The sequence below is a fragment of the Erythrolamprus reginae genome, chromosome 11 (genome assembly GCF_031021105.1).
Source record: "Erythrolamprus reginae isolate rEryReg1 chromosome 11, rEryReg1.hap1, whole genome shotgun sequence".
Taxonomy (NCBI): Eukaryota; Metazoa; Chordata; class Lepidosauria; order Squamata; family Dipsadidae; genus Erythrolamprus; species Erythrolamprus reginae.
In genome coordinates, this window is record NC_091960.1 from 6,563,974 (window position 1) to 6,589,265 (window position 25,292).

Here is a 25,292-nt window from a genome sequence, read left to right on the forward strand (position 1 = left end):
TTGGAATCTACCGGTGTGTCTGGCTTATCTTTTTGGGTTGGTCATAGCTTCCGGAGTGACCCAGACAGAACAATACTTTATATTTAATAATCTGGTTTATTTGCCTGAATGGTCCTTTGCTATCACTACTCACACCTTATACTGTATTAAATTATTTGATGGATGACATATGTTCCCCAAACCAGTGATTTTCAACCTTTTTTGAGCCATGGCATATTTTTTACATTTACAAAACCCTGGGGCACATTGAGGGGTGGGGCTAAAAAAAGTTTGGACAATTTTTTCTCTCTCTCTCTCTTCCTCCCTTTCGCTCTATTTCTCTCTCCCTCCCTCTTTCTCTCCCTTCTTTTTTTCTCTCTCTCCATCCCTCTTTCTTTCTCTCTTCCTTCCTCCTTCTCTTTTTTGCTCTCTTTCTCCCTCCCTCCCTCCCTCTATGTCTTTCTCTCTCCCACCTTCCCTCCCTCTCTTTCTCTCTCTCTTTCTTTCTCTCTCTCTCTTTCTCTCTCTTGCTTTCTTTCTCTCTCTTGTTCTCTTTCTCTCTCGTTCTCTTTCTCTTTCTCTTGCTTTCTTTCTTTCTCTCTCTTTCCCTCTCTCTCTTTCTTTCTCTCTTTCTCTCTCTTGCTTTCTTTCTCTCTCTCTTGCTTTCTCTCTCTCTCTCTCTTTCTCTCTCTCTTTCTTTCTTTCTCTCTCTCTTGTTTTCTTTCTCTCTCTGAGCTTCGCGGCATACCTGACCATGTCTCACGGCACACTGGTTGAAAAACACTGCCCTTAACAATCTAACCCCATCATCTCATGTGCATTCAGACTTCCCTTAGCAAAACACACAGACACAAATACTTTTGCCACCAAAATTTATTTGCATTAGGATTTAGCGAAAATGGATCATTTAGAGAAGAGACACATTCCCCTGAGCTAGCATGCAACTCTATATTCTAAATTACTGCCCAATTCCCAAGAGTGCTCGGATCTAAACCATTGTAATTCTTACTACTAAAGCTCCAGCCTCCTTCCCACTTTTGCAAATTTCAAACGCTGAAGGAAGGTGACTGCCTCCCTACATGTTAAGGAGCATGTTATCCATTGATTGTAAAGCGAAGCTACAATTCTTCATGTTCACATTGAACTTTGCAATGCCGTTGCCCATCTGGCTCTCTCCCATAGGGTAGGCACACACAGTGTCTGTTACACATGCTTCGATAAATATTTTCTCATAAAAAGCTCCAACTGTGGAGGAAAAAGAAAGAAGGATATGGGAGATTTGGTTATGGTTATGAGACATTGCAAAACAAGGATATTTTTCTTCTTAACCCTCAAAGTAGCCACAAGGGAGCGATTCCCCACCTGATTGTGCAGCTATGCACTACCTGACCCTGTGATTTCTACTCCTATCCTCAAAACCTTTAATCTTAAATTATCTTCTTTCTTTCTTTCTTTCTTTCTTTCTTTCTTTCTTTCTATCATCTATCTATCTACCTACCTACCTACCTGCCTACCTATGGTACTTATCTATCTATCATCTATCATCTATCGTCTATCGTCTATCGTCTATCGTCTATCGTCTATCGTCTATCGTCTATCGTCTATCGTCTATCGTCTATCGTCTATCGTCTATCGTCTATCGTCTATCGTCTATCGCAGGGGTAGGGAACGTTGGCTCTTCTGTGACTTGTGGACTTCAACTCCCAGAATTCCTGAGCTAGCATGATTGGCTCAGGAATTCTGGGAGTTGAAGTCCACAAGTCATAGAAGAGCAAACGTTCCCTACCCCTGGTCTATTGTCTATCGTCTATCGTCTATCGTCTATCGTCTATCGTCTATCGCAGGGGTAGGGAACGTTGGCTCTTCTGTGACTTGTGGACTTCAACTCCCAGAATTCCTGAGCTAGCATGATTGGCTCAGGAATTCTGGGAGTTGAAGTCCACAAGTCATAGAAGAGCAAACGTTCCCTACCCCTGGTCTATTGTCTATCGTCTATCGTCTATCGTCTATCGTCTATCGTCTATCGTCTATCGTCTATCGTCTATCGTCTATCGTCTATCGTCTATCGTCTATCGTCTATCGTCTATCGTCTATCGTCTATCGTCTATCATCTCTCTCTCTCTCTCTCTCTCCATCCATCCATCCATCCATCCATCCAAGGAAGGTGACTGCCTCCCTACATGTTAAGAAGCATGTTATCCATTGATTGTAAAGCGAAGCTACAATTCTTCACGTTGACATTGAACTTTGCAATGCCGTTGCCCATTTGGGTCTCTCCCATAGGGTAGGCACACACAGTGTCTGTTACACATGCTTCGACAAATATCTCCTCATTAATAGCTCTAACTGTGGAGGAAAAAGAAAGAAGGATATGGGAGATTTGGTAATGGTTATGATACATTGCAAAACAAGGATATTTTTCTTCTTAACCCTCAAAGTAGCCACAAGGGAGCGATTCCCCTCCTGATTGTGCAGCTATGCACTACCTGACCCTGTGGTTCTTACTCCTATCCTCAAAACCTTTAATTTTAAATTATCTTCTTTCTTTGTTTCTTTCTTTCTTTCTATCATCTATCTACCTACCTACCTACCTACCTATCTATCTTTCTTTCTCTCTCTCTCTCTCTCTACTTATCTATCTATCATCTATCTATCTATCTATCTATCTATCTATCTATCTATCTATCTATCTATCTCTCTCTCTCTCTCTCTCTCTCTCTCTTTCTCTATCTATCTATCTATCTATCTATCTATCTATCTATCTATCTATCTATCTATCTATCTATTCAACTTCTATGCCGCCCAATCCCGAAAGACTCAGGGCGGCTTACAAAGTAATATGACACAATGCAAAAAGATACCAGCATTAAAAAGAAATTGAATATAATCTCTAAAACTAACCCTGTGATAGAACCCATTTATATAAAAACCAATCAAATCTTATGCATACGCGCCATTCATAAAATTTGGCCGTGAAAGATGTACAATTCATTGACCTCTCCCCCTTTCTAAGAGGTCTGCATAAGCGCCCCATTGTGCCTACCGTCCCTACCCTACTGTCCTATTGCCTTTTGTCATTACTTTTTTATCATTACTTTTCTAATCTCATGTTTATGCCAATTACCATCATATCGTTGTCTGACAAATATATAAAAAATAATTTGAAAAAGCAAGAAAGATAAAGGAGGAAAGATCCTCTACTCACGTATACGCATGGTAAACTCTAACCTTCCACACCGAGACTCGTTGCCCAGACAGACAAGTGGCTGAGGTGGTAGGGAAGAAGTTCCTTGACTTGTGAACGATCCAGGGCATGTCAATCCATTGGGTTTCAGTACATCGCGAGACGGCACTACAAATTAGCAAACATTTTCATGAACTACCATCCCCTATGCTTCATGCTGGCTGAAGCATAGACATCAGAGAGTTATTGTTAATGGCGAGTATTCTGAGCAGAGACAGGTTACAAGCGGTGTACCACAAGGGTCTGTTCTGGGTCCTATTCTTTTTAATATGTTTGTGAGTGACATAGGGGAAGGTTTGGTAGGGAAGGTTTGCCTATTTGCCGATGACTCTAAAGCAGGGGTCTCCAACCGCCGGTCCGCGGACCGGGACCGGGCCGTTGGGGGTTTTCAGCCGGTCCGCGGCGCCAGGGCCCCCTCGGCCTTTCCGCGCTGCCCACCGCCCGCCCGATTTGCCCCCTCTGCTCCTCTGCCACCTCCTGCCTTTCACCGCAGCTCCTCCTGCACCCGGAACGCACGCCCTGCCCGCCTCACATTTGCCGAGAGGACTTTCGCCCCGGGCTCTCAGCAAGGGGGCTGCATGAGAGGCGGGGCCGGCGGAAGGTGATATTCAATGTCGGGGGCGCACGGGCGGTTTTGCGCGCGCTCCCTATCTCCCTGCTAGCCCACTCGGAATACTGTATTCAAAATAAGAAAAGCCTTCGCCGGCAAAGGCTTTTCTTATTTTGAATACGTATTCCGAGTGGGCTAGCAGGGAGATAGGGAGCGCGCGCAAAACCGCCCGTGCGCCCCCGACATTGAATATCACCTTCCGCCGGCCCCGCCTCTCATGCAAACCCCCTTGCTGAGAGCCCGGGGCGAAAGTCCTCTCGGCAAATGTGAGGCGGGCAGGGCGTGCGCGCGTCACCGCTGAGAAGAACGGAGAGAGAACGAGAGTGAGTGAAAGCAACAGAAAGCAAGATAGAGAGAAAGTGAGAAAGAGAGAGTGAGAGAAAGGGGGGGAGAGAAAGAGATAGCAAGAGAGAGAGAACAAGAGAGAGAAAGAGCGTGAGAAACAAAACAAGAGAGAAAGAGTGAGAGAGAGAGAAAGCAAAAGAGACAGAAAGAAAACAAGAGAGAGAAAGTGAGAAGAAGAGAGAGAAAGAGGGGGAGAGAGAGAGAAAGAGAGAGGGGGGAGAGAGAGAAAGAGAGGGAGAAAGAGAGGGAAAGGGGGGAGAGATAGCAAGAGAGGGAGAGAGAAAGAGAGAGGGAAAGGGGGAGAGAGGGGGGAGAGAAAGAGGAGATAAAGGAAGAGGAGAGAGAGAAAGGAAGAGAAAGAAAGAGGGATAGAAAGAGAGAGAGAGTGAGAGATGCTCAGTGAGCCTTTCTTTGAAGTTGCCTTTCTTTCTTTCTTTCTTTCTTTCTCTTTCTTTCTTTCTTGCTCTTTTTCTTTCTCTCTTTTACCTTTCCTTCCTCTATTTCTTTTCTTTCTCCTTCCTACCTTCTTCCCTCCCTCCCTCCAGTCCTTCCTCTCTTACTCTCCCCTTTCATAAGTTTCCTTGCTTCCTTCCTCTGTTCCTGTACCTTCCCTCTTTCCTTCTTTCTTCCTTCCTTCCTTCCTTCCTTCCTTTCCTCCCTCCATTTCTTGCTTTCCTTTTCCTTCCTCCCTTCTTTCCTCCCTCATTCCCTTCTTTCACTCCTTCCTCTCTTACTCTCCCCTTTCACACCTTTCTTTGCTTCTTTGCACCCTTCTTCTGTTCCTGTACCTTCCCTCTTTCCTTCCTTCCTTCCCACCCTCCGTCCATTCATTCACCCATTCCTCTCTTGATCGCCCCTTTTACGGCGCCGCTGACAGCTAGCTCCCCCCCCCACCGGGCCATGGAAAACTGGTCTAGCTGAAAGCCGGTCCCTGGTGCAAAAAAGGTTGGGGACCTCTGCTCTAAAGTGTGCAATAGGGTTGATATTCCTGAAGGGGTCTGTAATATGGTAAATGATTTAGCTTTACTAGATAAATGGTCAAAGCAATGGAAACTGCAGTTTAATGTTTCCAAATGTACAATAATGCACTTGGGGAAAAGGAATCCTCAATCTGAGTATTGCATTGGCAGTTCTGTGTTAGCAAAAACTTCAGAAGAGAAGGATTTAGGGGTAGTGATTTCTGACAGCCTCAAAATGGGTGAGCAGTATGGTCGGGCCGTAGGAAAAGCAAGTAGGATGCTTGGCTGCATAGCTAGAGGTATAACAAGCAGGAAGAGGGAGATTGTGATCCCCTTATATTGTATAGAGCGCTGGTGAGACCACATTTGGAATACTGTGTTCAGTTCTGGAGACCTCACCTACAAAAAGATATTGACAAAATTGAACGGGTCCAAAGACGGGCTACAAGAATGGTGGAAGGTCTTAAGCATAAAACATATCAGGAAAGACTTCATGAACTCAATCTGTATAGTCTGGAGGACAGAAGGAAAAGGGGGGACATGATCGAAACATTTAAATATGTTAAAGGGTTAAATAAGGTTCAGGAGGGAAGTGTTTTTAATAGGAAAGTGAACACAAGAACAAGGGGACACAATCTGAAGTTAGTTGGGGGAAAGATCAAAAGCAACGTGAGGAAATATTATTTCACTGAAAGAGTAGTAGATCCTTGGAACAAACTTCCAGCAGACGTGGTTGGTAAATCCACAGTAACTGAATTTAAACATGCCTGGGATAAACATATATCCATCCTAAGATAAAACACAGGAAATAGTATAAGGGCAGACTAGATGGACCATGAGGTCTTTTTCTGCAGTCAGTCTTCTATGTTTCTATTAAATCTCAAGATCTTTTGCATCCTGGTTTCCAGAATTCCTCGCCAGGAGAGGATTTATACTCCAAGCATCTACTGGCAGAGCTGGACAACCAAGAAGACACCCCCCCCCCCAACGTCTTCAGCCAAGGAAGAGATGATGCCCCATTCCACCTGCTCCATTCCAATCCATTAGAAGATATATTCTTTAAAACTCCACAACAATGTCTTTGATATTTTCAAAGATAGAATTCTCACCAGAATTGTTCTTATCAGGAATAATAAAAAAGAAATATAGTAACAAGCCACAAAATATTTAATATTACCTATTACGACTGCAGCCAGAATTAACTTTGGCCAATATTGGAAAAAAACAGAAACCCACTCACCCCCAAGAAAAAGCAGGAATTAACAATATAATTGTTCCGAAATGGACAAACTGACGATGGAATTAAGGGGCCAAAAAGATTCCCTTCTTCAAGGAAACAATTGTGTTGAATTACTTACAAGAAACAGGCATGATATTGCAACCATCTGTTTGGCAACTGTGAACAAGGAGTTCAAAGTGTTTTTTCTGCACAGAAGTGAGACTGAAATAACCATTGTTGGCTTCCTCGGGTTTTGCACAAGTCTTAGTAGAGAAAACGACTGAAGGAATGCCTGTGAAGAGATGAAAGGTTGGGATGTAAGAAAAATGAATGAATATATATATATATATATGACGGTCTTGGTATATTCGGGTTTCTTTCCATGTAGGATTTAGAAATTTTTGGTGACGTTTCAACGAGGTCCCATTCATCATCTTCAGGCTGGTGCTTATGTCCTTGTTCTAGAAGCACCAGCCTGAAGATGACGAGCGGGACCTCGTCGAAACGTCGCCAGAAATTTCTAAATCCTACACAGGAAAAAACCCGAATATACCAAGACCGTCATACCTGTACCCGTGAAAATCTATGAAAATATATATATATATATATATATATATATATATATATATATATATATATATATATGTATGTAGATTGTTCTGAGTTCGAGTTTTGCCCCGTGTAATATTTTGAGTGTCTATGCGACGTTTTGGTAAAATCACATTCACCATCATCAGGCTGAAGTTTTAAGTTTCGTGCTGTTGTAAATATGGAATTTTTACATATTTACATTTTCCATATTTACAACAGCACGAAGCTTAAAACTTCAGCCTGATGATGGTGAATGTGATTTCACTAAAATGTCGCATTCACCATCATCAGGCTGAAGTTTCAAGCTTCGTGCTGTTGTAAAATGGAATGTTTGCAACTGTCATTTCTTCCTAGTATATAGTGTGGGGGTGGAGATTTGGTTTGAATGTAGCAAATAGATTGGGTGATTATGTTTTAGTGATCTGATTGGTTGGTGGAATCATAATTATTAGAAGGATTGACATGGTGATTTTTATGAAGTGTTTTTTTGTTTAAGGCTGGTTTCCAAATCTCTGGTAGGCGGGACGTGTCATTTATGCAAAGGAGCCCCCTTTGCATAAATAAAAGAGATGGCACGTCCCATCTACCAGAGATTTGGAAACCAGCCTTAAACAAAAAAACACTTCATAAAAATCACCATGTCAATCCTTCTAATAATTATGATTCCACCAACCAATTAGATCACTAAAACATAATCACCCAATCTATTTGCTACATTCAAACCAAATCTCCACCCCCACACTATATACTAGGAAGAAATGACAGTTGCAAACATTCCATTTTACAACAGCACGAAGCTTGAAACTTCAGCCTGATGATGGTGAATGTGATTTCATCGAAACGTCGCATAGACATGCAAAATATTACACAGGGCAAAACCGTGACGTTTCGACGAGGTCTCACTCGTCATCTTCAGGCTGGTGTTTCTGTCCTTGTTCTCAGGCGAACACATGTATATCAGAGGTTTTTGCTGTTTGAAGGTAGATGTAGATGATTTGGCTACAGAGCTGAAGGGATTGGATACTGTAACCCAGAGGTTAATTCTCTGTCTTACAAGGCAAAGGTTGCAGGTTCAAGCCCCAGTGAGGGTATGGCTAGCTGATGAGGCTAAAATAAGGCTGAAATAGATCTATCCTAGTCTCCCTTAATTTTCAATTTCAGCATGCTGCATGCTCTGAGGAATCCAGTGCACGATACCATGGTCTTTTGAGACTGAAGGATACCAATGCACATATGTAATATATTTTTCCTGATAATGAAATGATAATGAATCACCCTAGTATACCCAAATATGGGAGAGAGCACACAGCTTCCTTTTTGCCTCTCAGCCCCTCCAAAGGCCATATACAAGGCAGGTAAAGTTTTTATAGCTAACGAACTATATCTACAGCAGCACGAAGCTTACAACTTCAGCCTGATGATGGTGAATGTGATTTCACCGAAGCGTCGCATAGACACTCAAAATATTACACGGGGCAAAACTCGAATTCAGAACAATCTACATATATATATATGTCATATACAGTACAGTATATATATATATATATTTGAAAATTAAGGGAGACTAGGATAGATCTATTTCGGCCTTATTTTGGCCTCATCAGCTAGCCATACCCACTGGGACTTGAACCTGCAACCTGCAATATATATACGACCAAACGACATTGTTTGGTCGACGGGACCCGGAGAAGCCCAACTCTGTGGGACCTTATCGGTCGCTGGGATTCGTGCGGTAGCAGGTGGTTCCGGAGGTACTCTGGTCCAATGCCATGCAGGGCTTTAAAGGTCATAACCAACACTTTGAATTGTGATATATATACTGTATATGACATATTTTTGCTGATAATAAAAAGCAATATATATGTATATGTATATGACATAAATATACTTTGAATTGTGATATATATACTGTATATGACATTTTTGCTGATAATAAAAAGCAATATATATGTATATGTATACGTATATGACATATATATACTTTGAATTGTGATATATATACTGTATATGACAGTATATATATCACAGAGGTACCACAGAGTGGGCCTTCTCCGGGTCCCGTCAACTAAACAATGTCGGTTGGCGGGCCCCAGGGGAAGAGCCTTCTCTGTGGCGGCACCGGCTCTCTGGAACCAACTCCCCCCAGAGATTAGAACTGCCCCTACTCTTCCTGCCTTCCGTAAACACCTTAAAACTCACCTTTGCCATCAGGCATGGAGGAATTGAAACACCTCCCCCCGGGCATGTTCAATTTATACATGGTATGCTTGTGTGTGTGTCTGTTAGTATATGGGGTTCTTTTAAATCTTTAAATATTTTAAAGTTATTTGGATTATTTATGATTTGTTCTATCTTGTTGTGAGCCGCCCCGAGTCTTCGGAGAGGGGCGGCATACAAATCTAAATAATAAATAAAATAAATAAATAAATATGACATATTTTTGCTGATAATAAAAAGCAATGAGAATATATATATTCTGTACACATACACACATACTCATACACAAAGCCGTCTGCTTTTTTAACTGTTTCATTTGAGATACCTGATATTAATGGTTGTTAGCTAATGGAAAGATTATATGTTGTTTCCTTAACATGCAAAGGGATTGGAAGATTAACGCTCCAAGTTACCCTGTACATTCTCCAACTTGGTTTCCTTCATTTATCACAGATATCAAGAAACAATTTGCTTGGATTGGTGAACTTCTGCAAAACTCTTTTCTACAGTTAGAAGGAACATTCTATCCCTCTTGCCATTTCCCCTCCCCAGTATTGTCCATGTATACGACTGAGCAAGAGATAACAACATTTCCCTACCTAGTATTCCTAATAAACACACTCCACTGAAAATGGCAAAGCACATTGACATTAGTCGAAGCCGGTGATATCATCTACCTTCAAGAAAATTTAATTATCCCTTGAGATTATTATTATTATTTATTATTTATTAGATTTGCATGCCGCCCCTCTCCGAAGACTCGAGGCGGCTCACAACAATAATAAAAACAATATTCCAGCGAAAACAAATCTAATATTAAAAAGCACATAAAACTCTATCATATTTTAAAAAGCAAACAACATATACATACCCAAATATTTAAAAAAGCCTGGGGGAAAGGTGTCTCAACTCCCCCATGCCTGGCGGTATAGATGTACCCTGTTTCCCCGATAGTAAGACACCCCCAATTGTAAGACGTATCGGGGGTTTCAGGGGGGTCAGCTAATATAAGCCGTACCCCGAAAGTAAGACATATGTCTTACTTTCGGGGAAACACGGGGGTATTGCCGGGCGGGGGAGCCCGATGACGTCGCTTCCAAGCTCCCCGCGCGCCCTTCGCCTCGCCGCGGCGCAACCGCCTCTTCCCCGGCTTGGCAAAGCGAAGGACGGCGCTGGTCCGAAGTGAGCCGAGCGGGCGGCGGCTTGCAGCGAAGGCGCTCGTCCCAGCAACCGAGTCCTGCCGAGGCTCGGCTGCAAGCGGCCAGCGAGGCCGACCAGCTCTGAGGCGAGCGGCCGGAGCTGCACCCTCCTTCGCCCACCTCCTTTCCGGCAGGCAGGTGGGGCTGCCCAACTGTGCAGAGCGGCTCCTCCCCTCCAGACACATGCTTCCCCGAAACGCGTCTGTGGCTCCACGCGTGCACGCCGCTTGGAGCCCTGAGGTTGAACTTGGAAAAGGGCTCACGAGGCTCCTGTCCCGCGGCTGCCCTTCTGGACTCTGGGGAGATGCCTTCGGGAACGCGACCCTTTCAATTTTTTTCCAATGTAAGACATACCCCGAAAGTAAGACGTAGTGGGGCTTTTGGGGGTAAAAAGAAAGTAAGACACTGTCTTACTTTCGGGGAAACACGGTATGTATGTATGTTTGGTTTTTATATTAATGGATTTTTAATCATTTCTAATATCAGATTACTATTGTACACTGTTTTATTGTCGCTGTTAGCCGCCCAGAGTCTCCGGAGAGGGGCGGCATACAAATCCAATAAATAAATAAATAAATAAATAATAGATGGGTCCTGAGTAATTTACGAAAGACAAGGAGTGTGGGGGCAGAGTTGATTCCAGAGGGCCGGGGCTGCCACAGAGAAGGCTCTTCCCCTGGGGCCCGCCAAACGACATTGTTTGGTCGACGGGACCCGGAGAAGGCCAACTCTGTGGGACCATATCGGTTGCTGGGATTTGTGCGGTAGCAGGCGGTTCTGGAGGTACTCTGGTCCAATCCATGCAGGGCTTTAAAGGTCATAACCAACACTTTGAATTGTGACGGGAAACTGATCGGCAGCCAATGCAGGCCACGGAGTATAATGATAATGCTAAGTGACAGCCAAATTGAAAAGATGTTTCACTCACTGAAAGTGGTACGGACAATCAAGGAAACACAAGAAGTTTCATCTGGTTCACACTCCACCAAGGTCATGTCTTCATTTCTACATTGTCCACCGGTGCTAAAACACTTGTAGCATTGTATAGATGTCACTGCAGAGGATAGAAGTAAAAGGATTACCGGTCTACATCTTTGGAGAATAACTTGAGCCCCCCTCCTCTTCTTTCTGACCATCTCTGAGATATTGGAACACTGATCATGTCACCCCTAGCCTTTCTTTCCATTAAAATTGCATATACCCAATCCCGGCAACCATTCTTTATATGTTTTACCCCCCTGTCCCTTAAGAATCTTGCCTCTATATCCAAACGCTTTGATTTCTAATGTAAGTGGGCAGTTTTTCCCACAACTCATCCCAGAACGTTTTCTAAAAAGAGAGAGAGAGGAAGAAAAAGCCAAAGAGTTTTGGAGGTACGTTAGCAGTGATCCGCCCGCCTAGCCATCTAAGGAGCTTCCCTCCACCACCTCTCTAACATCTCAGTGTTGAATAGCGATACTCACCACCTGTCAGCAAGACCGAAGAGATGAGACAGAAGAAGACAACAAGACCAGGATTCATGGTGTATGATGAGCAAGTCTATTGCCTTCTTGATAGCCAACTATCAAATGCACTGGGCTTTATAGTGATTGGGGTCGTTCTCCTGTGGGGTGTAATTTCTTTGAGTGGGTGAAGACATGAGTGATCATCGAATCCCACGCAGGGTAGAGAAATATCACTTTACACAATAAAAATGGGGAAAGGGGCAACGTCAACGGAGAACCAGCAAGTCGGTTAAGGCTTGTTGGGATTATCCATAACTCAGTGTGTTCTTTAAGTCAGGTGTTTCCCAACCTTGGCAACTTGAAGATATCTGGACTTCAACACCCAGAATTGAAGTTGAAGTCCAGATATATTAAAAGTTGTCAAGGTTGGGAAACACTGCTTTAAGTTAAGCAAGATAAGACGGAGTGGCTGTGGGTTTTGCCTCCCAAGGACAATTCCATCTGTCCGTCCATCACCCTGGGGGGGGAATTATTGACCCCCTTAGAGAGGGTCCGCAACTTGGGCGTCCTCCTCGATCCACAGCTCACATTAGAGAACCATCTTTCAGCTGTGGCGAGGGGGACGTTTGCCCAGGTTCGCCTGGTGCACCAGTTGCGGCCCTATTTGGACCGGGAGTCACTGCTCACAGTCACTCATGCCCTCATCACCTCGAGGTTCGACTACTGTAATGCTCTCTACATGGGGCTACCTTTGAACAGTGTTCGGAAACTTCAGATCATGCAGAATGCAGCTGCGAGAGCAGTCCTGGGCTTCCCAAGGTATGCCCATGTTACACCAACACTCCGCAGTCTGCATTGGCTGCCGATCAATTTCCGGTCACAATTCAAAGTGTTGGTTATGACCTTTAAAGCCCTTCATGGCATCGGACCAGAATATCTCCGAGACCGCCTTCTGCCGCACGAATCCCAGCGACCGATTAGGTCCCACAGAGTGGGCCTTCTCCGGGTCCCGTCAACTAAACAATGTCGGTTGGTGGGCCCCAGGGGAAGAGCCTTCTCTGTGGCGGCCCCGACTGTCTGGAACCAGCTCCCCCCAGAGATTAGAACTGCCCCCACCCTCCTTGCCTTTTGTAAACTCCTCAAAACCCACCCTTGTCGTCAGGCATGGGGGAATTGAAATATCTCCCCCGGGCCTATACAATTTATGTATGGTATGTTTGTATGTATGTCTGCTTAATAATGGGGTTTTTAAAAATATTTTAAATTGTAACTTATTAGTTTTGTTATGAACTGTTTTATTGTGTTGTAAGCCGCCCCGAGTCTACGGAGAGGGGCGGCATACAAATCTAATAAATAATAATAATAATAATAATAATAATAATAATAATAATAATAATAATAAAGAACTGATTCCAGTTCTAACTGGGTTACTATAGAGCAGGGGTGTCAAACTCAATTACATTGAAGGCTGTATGAGAGCTGTGTTTGCCCTCAAGGACAGGGGTGAAATGCTTGTTTCAGGTGTGCCAGTAGCAGCAACCACTGGTGATTCGGTGAACCCGTAGCGGCAACAGCCTGAGTCTCCACCTACCTGCCTGGACATCACCATTTTCTTTTTTAAAATACTCTGCGCATGCCCAAAGATTTTGGGCATGCACAAAATAGAAGAAGAGGTTCCTATATCTCTTCTTCTATTCTTTCATTGATATGTTCTATTGATATACCTTCTTTTCTATTATTCCTTAGATATATTCCTTAGATCGTGCAGAATGCGGCCGCGAGAGCTGTCGTGGGGCTTCCTAGATTCGCCCACGTTTCTGCAACAGTCCACGGCCTGCACTGGCTGCCGATCGGTTTCCGGTCACAATTCAAAGTGTTGGTAATGACCTTTAAAGCCCTGCATGGCAGTGGGCCAGAATACATCCGGAACTGCCTTCTACCGCATGAATCCCAGCGGCCGATAAGGTCCCACAGAGTTCGCCTTCTCCGGGTCCTGTCGACCGAACAATGTCATTTGGCGGGCCCCATGGGAAGAGCCTTCTCTGTGGCGGCCCCGGCCCTCTGGAACCAACTCCCCCCAGAGATTAGAACGGCCCCTTCCCTCCTAGTCTTTCGCAAATTACTTAAGACCCACCTTTGTCGCCAGGCATGGGGGAGTTAAGTTATCCTTTCCCCCCTAGGCTATTACAAGTTATGCATGGTATGTTTGTGTGTATGATGGGTTTTTTATAATAAGGGTTTTTTAGTTGTTTTTATTAATTGGATTGTTCATGTTGTTTTACCACTGTTGTTATCTGCCCCAAGTCTGCGGAGAGGGGCGGCATACAAATCCAAATAATAATAATAATAATAATAATAATAATAATAATAATAATAATAATAATAAGTATCTCCTCTATAACCTTCATCATGTATTTTACTATGTGTATATAGATATATACCCACTAAAACCCTCATTGTGTATTGGACAAAATAAATAAATAAATAAATAAATAAAAATAAATAAGATTTCTGTGCATGCGTAGAGGGTGAAAAAGCACGTGTAATGGTGCCACGCATGAGTGAAGCGAACACACATGCGCAAAGTGAGCGTAAGATTATATGCTGCAAATTCCTGCCTGTCGGCGACGACTTCAGCTTCAACCACAACAACAACGGTCTTAAAGAACTCCTTGGCTTGAACCATTGAAAACTGCATTCTGGTAGTAGCAGGCTCACGTGACGGTTTGTCTACTCTCATTACCAATGTTAGATCGAATGAATAGGCTGAACACGTTGAAGCTACAATCTATTTTATTAGATACAAGCTGAAATGCCAGCAACTATTCACATTCAACTTTGCTAACCAGAGACGTGCGTTAAACAAACCGGCGCCTTTAATAGACAGTTCGCAGGGGAGGCGTGGCTTGACAGCCATTTTAATTTTGGTGCCCGGCAACTAGAGGCCAGTATTTAAATTTAGTGGACGTAACACTTTAATCATTTTGTTCATTGTTAAGTATGTTTTTCACTATGTGATGATTCTCCATGCTCCTCAAAAAAAGTCCAAGATTAACATTTATTTATTTATTCATTCATTTGTCCAATACACAATACATATGGAAGAGAATAGACTTGAAGTAATATATATAAAGATAATATGTAAAAATAGAGGAGAAATATATGAAAGGAAGAAAATATATATGATATATAAGATAAAGGAAAAACAATTGGACAGGGGATGAAAGGCACACTAGTGCACTTATGTATGCCCCTTACTGACCTCTTAGGAACCTGGAGAGGTCAATCGTGGATAGTCTAAGGGAGAAATGTTGGGGGTTAGGGGTTGACACTATTGAGTCCGGTAATGAGTTCCACGCTTTGACAACTCGACTGTTAAAGTCATATTTTTTACAGTCAAGTTTGGAGTGGTTAGTATTAAGTTTGAATCTGCTGCATGCTCTTGTGTTGTTGCGCTTGAAGCTGAAGTAGTCATTGACCAGTGGGACGTTGCAGCATATGATCTTGTGGGAAATACTTAAATCGTGTTTTAGGCGCCATAGTTCTAGGCTTTCTAGGCCCAGGATTGTTAGTCTATTTTCGTAGGGTGTTCTGTTTCGAGTGGAGGAGTGAATGGCTCTTCTGATGAAATAACATAAGAAAGAACTGGAGAATTTCTGGGAAACCTCTGTAATAATTGTCATTTTTCCCCCTTTGGAAGCACCACCCCCAATTGCCATCCAAGAATACAATATTTCAAAGTTCACAATAGTTCACAGTTTAAAACTTGTGCTTAGAATGATGTTATTTTTTCATTCCACCTTCACCCTTTTCGGAAAACTGGAAGCAACCAGTTGCAGTCATATATTTATTTGATTTACACAGCCACCCATCTAGCAGCTGTTCTTACTTTTATTGCAAGCAAAAGGATCGAGATTAAAGGTTTCCAATCATCTCAGAATTAGTAGGTGAAGGAGGACGGGGCGAAAGGTGGCTGAGAAAGGCTTTTGAGGAAACCTTTGATAGTCCTGGAAGTCCTAGCAGAAGATACTGCAATGCTCTCTACATGGGGCTACCTCTGAAGAGGGTTCAGAAACTTCAGATCGTGCAGAATGTGGCCGCGAGAGCAATCATGGGCTTTCCCAGATATGCCCATGTTTCGTAGTGTCTAATGTCCCCAAACCTGGTGGCATAGATGAGTCTCCAGACTCTTACGAAAAGCAAGGAGGGTTGGGGCAGTACAAATCTCCAGGGGGAACGGATTCCAGAGGACTGGGGCCCCCACAGAGAAGGCTCTTCCCCTAGGAGAGCCTTCTGCCTATATAAATTCTATAGGGAAAAAAATACTGAATGCAGATTCCTTTATCATAGCAATTTATTTTTATTTTTTTAATAGGAAAGTGAACACAAGAATAAGGGGACACAATCTGAAGTTAGTTGGGGGAAAGATCAAAAGCAACGTGAGAAAATATTATTTCACTGAAAGAGTAGTAGAAGGAGGGATGGAAGGAAGGAGGGAAGGAAGGAAATAAGGAAAGAGGGAAGGAAGGAGGGAAGGAAAGAAGGAAGGAGGGAAGGAAGAAATGAAGGAAGGAAAGAAAGAAGGAGGCAAGGAAGGAAGGAGGAAGGGAGGCAAGGAAGGAAGGAGGGAATGAAAGAAGGAAGGGGGGAAGGAAGGAAGGAGGGAAGGAGGGAAGGAGGGAAAGGAAATAAGGAAAGAGGGAAGGAAGGAAGGAAGGAGGGAAGAAAGGGAAAAAAAAGAAAGAGGGAAGGAAGGAGGGAAGGAAAGAAGGAAGGAGGGAAGGAAGGAAAGAAGGAAAGAGGGAAGGAGGAGTGAAGGAAAGAGGGAAGGAGGAAAGAAGGAAGGAGGGAGGGAGGGAAGGAAGGAAGGAAGGTCGGAAGAAAGGAAATGAAAGAGTAGTAGATCCTTGGAACAAACTTCCAGCAGACGTGGTTGGTAAATCCACAATAACTGATTTTAAACATGCCTGGGATAAACATAGATCCATTGTAAGATAAAATACAGGAAATAGTATAAGGGCAGACTAGATGGACCATGAGGTTTTTTTCTGCCGTCAGTCTTCTATGTTTCTATGATTCTGTGGACTGCCGAAAACACAAATCTTTATTAAATTGTGGACTCAAAGCCTGGTATGTCAACATTTCTCCCCAAAATTTTCACCCTTCTACTACTGACTCAGGTAAGAATCACAAGCCTCTGTTATACTAAATTTCTAGGTATCTCATTATTAAATCTCAAACTCCCCCCCCTTTTTTTCCCTCCCAAATTTTCCAATAATTGCAAACAAGACTTGGCTCTTCCCAACTATTAATGATGATCAGGATCAGATGAAGATGCGTTTCTGCATTCCAGGGTGGTGACATTGACCTTGAACAGCCCATCGGCTATCTCAGAGTACCCTACAGAGAAGCGACAGGGCTGCTTTGTCATACATCCTTGGCTAGTGGACTTGTCAGGGAACTTTCCAACTGGGGATGAGAAAAAGGCAGAAAAAGTGCATATGAGATTCTATAGCACAGGTAGTATAAAGAAAATGCACATTGATTTTTGTTATTTGTACTGTTTGGCCTCGATGTTTTTGTGGCCCTTGTGGAAACATAAAGATCTTTGGAAAATCTGATATAAATCTGTTGGATAAACCTTCTCCAGATAAATCATCTTGCTTTATTATTTTTTTTAAAAAAGGGAAGGAGGGAGGGAATGAAGGAAGGAAGGAAAGAAGGAAAGAAAGAAGGAAGGAAGGGAGGGGACGAAGGAAGGAAGGAAGGAAAGAAGGAAAGAAAGATGGAAGGGATGGGAGGGAATGAAGGAGGGAAGGAAGGAAAGATGGAAAGAAGGAAGGAAGGAAAGAAGGAAGGAAAGAAAGATGGAAGTAAAGAAGGAAGGGGAGGGGAGGAAGGAGGGAGGGAAGGAAAGAAGGAAGGAAAGAAGGAAGGAACAAAGGAAAGAAAGAAGGAAAGAAGGAAGGAATGAAGGAAGGAAAGAAGGAAGGAAGGGAGGGGAGGAAGGAGGGAGGGAAAGAAGAAAGGAAAGAAGGAAAGAAAGAAGGAAGGAAAGATGGAAAGAAGGAAGGAAGGAAAGAAGGAAAGAAAGATGGAAGTAAAGAAGGAAGGGGAGGGGAGGAAGGAGGGAGGGGAGGAAAGAAGGAATGAAAGAAGAAAGGAACAAAGGAAAGAAAGAAGGAAGGAAAGAAGGAAGAAATGAAGGAAGGAAGGAAGGAAGCAAATGTTTACTCACAAATCACTTTGAAACTAGTTATGTTAAAACACTGGTCCTCTTCGCCAACGCAGTTTACAGTTTCATTGGCTTCACAGTGATCTGCATCAAGGGCATAGCAGCCTGGGCACTTTAACCCATTTGGTTTAAGTGTATGATGATGTTCCACTAGAGGAAGTAAATATTCCAGTTAGCAAATTTTCATGATATCCTCTAACCCTGTTAATGTTTATCACAGCCACCTCCAACTTGACATTCTTTTCTCATACAGTGGTAGCTCTACTTACGAACTTAATTCATTCCGTGACTGGGTTCTTAAGTAGAAAAGTTTGCAAGTAGAAGCAATTTTCCCCATAGGAATCAATGTGAAAGCAAATAATGTGTGCAATTGGGGAAACCACAGGGAGGGAGGATTCCTAGAGAGGCCCCACGGAGGTTTCTCCCCACCTTTTCCAGCCCTGTTTCCTCCCAGGAGATTCCTAGAGAGGCCCGACAGAGGCTTCTCCCCACCTTTTCCAGCTCTGTTTTCTCCCAGGAGATTCCTAGGGAGGCCCCATGGAGGCTTCTCCCCACCTTTTCCGGCCCTGTTTCCTCCCAGGAGATTCCTAGAGAGGCCCCAACCTTTTCTGGCCCTGTTTCCTCCCAGGAGATTCCTAGAGAGGCCCCACAGAGGCTTCTCTCCCCCTTTTCCAGCCTTGTTTTCTCCAAGGAGATTCCTAGGAAGGCCCCACAGAGGCTTTTCCCCACCTTTTCCAGCCTTGTTTCCTCCCAGGAGATTCCTAGAGAGGCCCCACGGAGGCTACTCCTTGCCTTTTCCGTTCACAGCTTCAGAGGCTCGGGTTTATAAGTGGAAAATGGTTCGTGAGAAGAGGCAAAAAAAAAAAATCTTGAACATCTGGTTCGTATCTGTTGTGGTTCCGTCTGAGGCCCCTCAGGGAACGGCTGATCTTCTGTCGGTTTACAGCTCAGAGGGAGAGGCTGAGGAACAGGAGGTGCAGACAGATGAGGAGGAGGAATCCCAGGCTGAAGAAGAGGGAGGACAGCCAGAGTCCCACCAGGGGGAGCTCTCCCCAGCAAGCAGCCTGGATTCCTTAGAGGAAAATGCACAAGCCATAATTGATCTGCGACAAAGAAGAGCTACTCAGAGAAGAAATCAATTGGCTAATTACTTTCAGCATTAAAGAGGCAACAGCTGGGTTTGGGTGTGGTGCTCTTGGGAAAGGCTAAAAGGCAGACCCACCCTTCCTGGCGTGTGGAGTTTTATCTTTGAGAGTCGTGGGACCTGGCTGTGAACTTTGGCGTCTTGGAATCCTGGTTTGTGCCTTTGACTATTGAAACCTTGGGGGTGTGTGCCAGCAAGAAGCTTGCTGTATTGTCTGAACATCAGGACTCTGCTGTAACGTATTATAGCCTGTCTGTTGGGAAGAACAGGTTTTCCTCTGTGTTTATTTTTTCCAGCTATAAAATACTTTTGGCTTTTACCAGAGTGTCTGGCTGTTTTTTCCAGTTGGTGTTGAGGTCTGGGGGAACCCAGACAGAACAGTATCTAGAAAAGTTCACAGGTATAGGTGGTTCATAGGTAAAGGTACCACTGCACTTCAATTTCATCCTGGATGGAATCAAGGAACCAAAGAATCTCTGCAACCAGCAAGGGCTAAGGTTGAAATACTTACACAGAATTGGTTCTCCATTACACAGCTCAGTCTGGCAACAGGTCCCTCTAGCTACTTGAAATCTACCATCTACTGTTGTGATGCTCAAGAGGTCATCCACACATTCCTCCTGTCTTGAACATTTCTTGACAATCAAACTCCGTGAAGGATTGACTGCAGAAGAGAATTTTAAACAGGAATACGGAACTCAGCAGTAAACAAAGAGATGCTTATCAATCAAGCCCATTTGGTTGTTGGAAGAAATTGATAAATAGTGTCAACAAAGTCAAACTCAACCCAGACAAGACGGAGTGGTTATGGGTCTTGCCTCCCAAGGACAATTCCATCTGTCCGTCCATTACCCTGGGGGGGGGAACTACTGACCCCCCTCAGAGAGGGTTCGCAACTTGGGTGTCCTCCTCGAGACACAGCTCACATAGGAACATCATCTTTAGGCTGTGGTGAGGAGGGCGTTTGCCCAGGTTCGCCTGGTGCACCAGTTGCGGCCCTATTTGGACCGGGAGTCACTGCTCACAGTCGCTCATGCCCTAATCACCCCGAGGTTCGATTACTGCAACACACTCTACATGGGGCTACCTTTGAAAAGTGTTCGGAAACTTCAGATCGTGCAGAATGCAGTTGCGAGAGCAATCATGGGCTTTCCCAAATATGTCCATGTCACACCAACACTCCGCAGTCTGCATTGGTTGCCGATCAGTTTCCGATCACAATTCAAAGTGTTGGTTATGACCTATAAAGCCCTTCATGGCACCGGACCAGATTATCTCAGGGACCGTCTTCTGCTGCACGAATCCCAGCAACCAGTTAGGTCCCACAGAGTGGGCCTTCTCCGGGTCCCGTCAACTAAACAATGTCATCTGGCGGGACCCAGGGGAAGAGCCTTCTCTGTGGCGGCCCCGACCCTCTGGAACCAGCTCCCCCCAGAGATTAGAATTGCCCCCACCCTCCTTGCCTTTGATAAGCTGCTTAAAACCCACCTCTGCCGCCAGGCATGGGGGAACTGAGATACTCTTTCCCCCTAGGCCTTTACAATTTTATGCATGGTATGTCTGTATGTATGTTTGGTTTTTATATTAATGGGTTTTTAATCTTTAATCGTTTAATTAGTATTAGATTACCATTGTACATTGTTTTATTGTTGCTGTTAGCCGCTCCGAGTCTCCGGAGGAAGGCGGCATACAAATCCAATAAATAAATAAATAAATAAATAAATGAATGAATGAATGAATGAATGAACGAACGAACGAACGAACAAACAAACAAACAAACAAACAAATAAATATGTGTGTTTATTTCACTTTATGAAATATATATATATATATATATATATATATATATATATATATATATATATATATATATATATATATTGTTTAGGAGCTCATGGCACTTCCACTTGTTACGTTTCCCTGAAAAACCACTAAGTCAGTTGGGCTGTAAAAGCTTGAGTGAAATTCTTGAGTGAAATTCTGTGACTAAGTTCCCTTTTTCTAGCCCAGCACATTTCTCACTATATTCTTGGACTTGCAGAGAATAACTGGCCAGTTAAACTTCTGCAACTGAGGAAGGATAAGAATTTTGATCTTCCGTCTCCTAATCCTAACGTGAACTACTAAGCTTCACAGGCTTCCGCATAGATGTTGATACCTTTGAAGATTTATTTATTCCAAAGAAACATTTAAGCACAGGAAAGTGCAGAATCTGGAGATTTTCAGAAATTTGCATTGGGACAAAGTAATGCAAGCTCCTTGTGTTTAGCTCCCCATATTTGATGCACATTCAAAATGCACTACCTGACTCTGTGGTTTCATCCCCAAACCCCAAAAACTTTAACCTTAGACTGTCTACAGTCAGCCTCTCCCCATTTCCAAGAGGTCTGTTGGGGTCTGTATGGGTGTCAACAGACTCAAACTCAACCCGGATAAGACGGAGTGGCTGTGGGTTCTGCCTCCCAAGGACAATTCCATCTGTCCATACATAACCCTAGGGGGAATTATTGACCCCCTCAGAGAAGGTCCGCAACTTGGGCGTCCTCCTCGATCCACAGCTCACATTAGAGAACCATCTTTCAGCTGTGGCGAGGGGGATGTTTGCCCAGGTTCGCCTGGTGCACCAGTTGCGGCCCTATCTGGACCGGGACTCACTGCTCACAGTCACTCATGCCCTCATCACCTTGAGATTCGACTACTATAATGCTCTCTACATGGGGCTACCTTTGAAAAGTGTTCGGAAACTTCAGATCGTGCAGAATGCAGCTGCGAGAGCAATCATGGGCTTCCCTAAATATGCCCATGTCACACCAACACTCCGCAGTCTGCATTGGTTGCCAATCAATTTCCGGTCACAATTCAAAGTGTTGGTTATGACCTATAAAGCCCTTCATGGCATAGGACCAGAATACATCTGGGTCTGCCTTCTGCTGCACAAATCCCAGAGACCAGTTAGGTCCCACAGAGTGGGCTGTCTCTGGGTCCCGTCAACTAAACAATGTCATCTGGCGGGACCCAGGGGAAGAGCCTTCTCTGTGGTGGCCCTGATCCTCTGGAACCAGCTCCCCCCGGAGATCATAATTGCCCCCACCCTCCTTGCGTTTTGTAAGCTCCTTAAAACCCACCTCTGTCGTCGGGCTTGCGGGAACTGAACTACCCTTTCCCCCCTAGGCCTATACAATTTATGTATGGTATGTTTGTGTGTATGTTTGGTTTTAAATAAGGGTTTTTAATTATTTTAAACATTAGATTTGTTATATGCTGTTTACTAATGTTGTTAGCTGCCCCGAATCTACGGAGAGGGGCGGCATACAGATCTAATAAATAAATAAATAAATAAATAATAGTGTGTCCTTCTTGAGCATTGAGTTGAACTAAAAGACCTCCAAGATTCCTTCTAACTTTTGGTGTTCTATGTTCTAATAAATGTATACAGTACATACTTTATAAAAAATGAGACACATGTCCAGGTTATTCCTCGATGGTCCAGAAACCAAGTGATGGACATGCTTGAGAAAAAACTCAATTTTCACTTACTCATAGTACTATTAAAAATTACAGTAGAACAGAATTCTTCATTTTCTTTGCATTCCTCCACTTTTACATCTTCTTCTTTACATTCAGTTCTATGGCAAACACATGTCTGACACTTCAGAGATGTCACTACGAATAGAAGACATAGTCATGGCAATGGTCAGTGTTTACGTTCAAAGCACTCTTATAATCTGGTTTACTAAGCATGTCTCCCCTATTGTTTTTTTCTGCAGGGGACCTGTGGAAGGGTGGGGAGATGAGATCAGCTTTATGTATGTTGTTCATAAAATCATACATCACAATGTACTCCCTGTTAGCGACTACTTCACCTTTAACAACAACTACATAAGAGAATGCAATAGATGCAAACTAAATTCATGGCGTCGGACCAGAATATCTCTGGGACCGCCTTCTGCCGCACGAATCCCAGCGACCGGTTAGGTCCCACAGAGTTGGCCTTCTCCGGGTCCCGTCGACTAAGCAATGTCATTTGGCGGGACCCAGGAGAAGAGCCTTCTCTGTGGCAGCCCCGGCCCTCTGGAACCAGCTCCCCCCAGAGATCAGAGTTGCTCCCACCCTCCTTGCCTTTCGCAAGCTCCTTAAAACCCACCTCTGTCGTCAGGCATGGGGGAATTGAAATTTCCCTTCCCCTTAGGCTTATTGAATTTATACATGGTATGCTTGTATGTATGAGTGGTTCTTTAAATTGGGGTTTTTTAAGATTGTTTTAATATTAGATTTGTTTACATTGTCTTGTTGTTAGCCGCCCCGAGTCTTCAGAGAGGGGCAGCATAGAAATCTAATAAATACAAATACAAATACAAATGTAAATCACTCCAAATTAGACTGCAGGAAATACGATTTCAGCAATAGAGTGGTCAACACCTGGAATTCACTACCGGACTCTGTTGTTTCTTCCCCCGATTCCAAAATCTTCAACCTTATATTATCTACAATAGACCTCTCGCCTTTTCCAAGGGGTGTGCATAAGTGGACCTTTGTGCCTACTGTTCTTGCCCTAATGTCTTTTTATCTTTTCTATCTCTACTTTATACTTATACTTATGCGCCTCTATGTTGGTTGAGGCAGGCAGGATTCCCTTGAGTACCATTTGTTGGGGGTCAAGGGAAAGGGAGGGTTTTGCCTTCTCTTTCTGCTCAAGATCCCCTTGGACAATGGGTGGGCCACTTTGTGACCCAGATTGATGGACTCGATGGGCTTTGGCCCGATTCAGCAGGGCCCTTCTTATGTTCTTATGTTCTTATTATGTTAAACATACTACAATAGTATATTTGTGTGACAGACAAATAAATAAGTGAATAAAATAAAATAAATGTTGAGAATATTCTTGACAAATGTATATTTTCTTTTATGTACACTGAGAGATTATGCACCAAGACAAATTCCTTGTGTGTCCAATCACACTTGGCCAATAAAGAATTCTATTCTATTCTATTCTATTCTATTCTATTCTATTCTAGTCTAGTCTAGTCTAGTCTAGTCTAGTCTAGTCTAGTCTAGTCTAGTCTAGTCTATTCTGGTTGTTCAGCAAATCTTCCTTCCCGTATTGACGTTGCTGGTCAGGAAAGTCACAAATAGAGTTCATATGTCCCAGGATACCGCAACAAACTCATGCCAACTGCCTAATGTCCAAATTTTGATACCTGGTTGTGGGAATATTGCAATTATTGAATGCGTTAGGACCATTTGTAAGTCACTTTTTTCAGTGCTGTACTAACTTTAGATGGCCACTGACAACGACCTGTAGTAAAACAATTTACCAGAGGCTTCCTCAGCCTTCCTGCCCTTCTCTGAAGTCTCCTAAAGTTTCCATATCTCCATTTTAAGGGAATTAAATTCCTTACCTGTTGACAAGACGGAGAAGAAGACACAAAAGATGAGAATTCCAGCACCCCTCATGTTGGTAGAAGTCAACTCCGCTGCCTTTCCTGAAGCCACCAATTGGGCAGCTTTGCAACTGGGGAAATGTTTTTGAAGCATTAGCTGGAAGAGGTGAAATATAAAATCCCAAATGATTGGCTGGCAGAGAGGGCAATCTCAGGCAGCAAAGAGGCCAAATTCCATTAGGAAATATAGGAAAACATACAAAATAAACTATTCAAGGGCTGATAAGGATGTGGTTGCAATTCACCTTTGAAAAATTGTTTTCCAGGACTTTGCAACCTGTGATCACATTAACCAAATTAGAAGGGATTTTTTTTTCCAGAAAAGGAGTCTGTTTTGAGTTTTTGTGAAGCCTAGATCAGAAGAGATGGAAAGAAAGGTGAACATAGTAACTATTTCCTTGTGGGATGCTTCAAGAGGTAGTCCTCTGCTCTCTATAATTTGAGCTTACATGGAACTTAAGATTTGATGCCCTCTGTATGTTGATAAGATTTAGAATTACAGTGGTACCTCTACTTGCAAACTTAATTTGTTCCATGACCAGGTTCTTAAATAGAAAAGTTTGTATGAAGGAGCAATTTTTCCCATAGGAATCAATGTAAAAGCAAATAATGCATGCGATTGGGGAAACCACAGGGAAGCCCTGTTTCCTCCCAGGAGATTCCT

At 43.4% G+C, this 25,292-nt stretch overlaps 2 protein-coding genes across 3 annotated transcripts; both read right to left on the reverse strand.

Annotated features, from left to right (window-relative positions):
* Positions 1-837: 837 nt before the first annotated feature.
* LOC139173875 (phospholipase A2 inhibitor and Ly6/PLAUR domain-containing protein-like) lies at positions 838-11,982 on the reverse strand. 2 transcript variants are annotated; one of them, XM_070763747.1, is made up of 5 exons: positions 11,827-11,982; positions 11,292-11,417; positions 6,496-6,648; positions 3,185-3,331; positions 838-1,224 (listed from the first exon to the last, which is right to left on the reverse strand). In XM_070763747.1, exons 1-5 carry the CDS (start codon positions 11,882-11,884, stop codon positions 1,055-1,057), a joined length of 654 nt encoding a protein of 217 aa, XP_070619848.1. In that variant the 5' UTR covers positions 11,885-11,982; the 3' UTR covers positions 838-1,054. The 2 variants fall into 2 exon arrangements, with proteins under 2 accessions (XP_070619848.1, XP_070619850.1); XM_070763749.1 differs by lacking the exon at positions 838-1,224 and adding an exon at positions 2,136-2,325 and having other exon boundaries at positions 11,827-11,963.
* Positions 11,983-16,144: 4,162 nt separating this feature from the next.
* LOC139173876 (phospholipase A2 inhibitor NAI-like) lies at positions 16,145-24,698 on the reverse strand. The gene is made up of 5 exons (XM_070763750.1): positions 24,587-24,698; positions 22,725-22,850; positions 19,699-19,851; positions 18,047-18,193; positions 16,145-17,277 (listed from the first exon to the last, which is right to left on the reverse strand). The coding sequence occupies exons 1-5, from the start codon at positions 24,639-24,641 to the stop codon at positions 17,117-17,119; spliced, it is 642 nt and encodes a 213-aa protein (XP_070619851.1). The 5' UTR covers positions 24,642-24,698; the 3' UTR covers positions 16,145-17,116.
* Between the last annotated feature and the right edge of the window lie 594 nt (positions 24,699-25,292).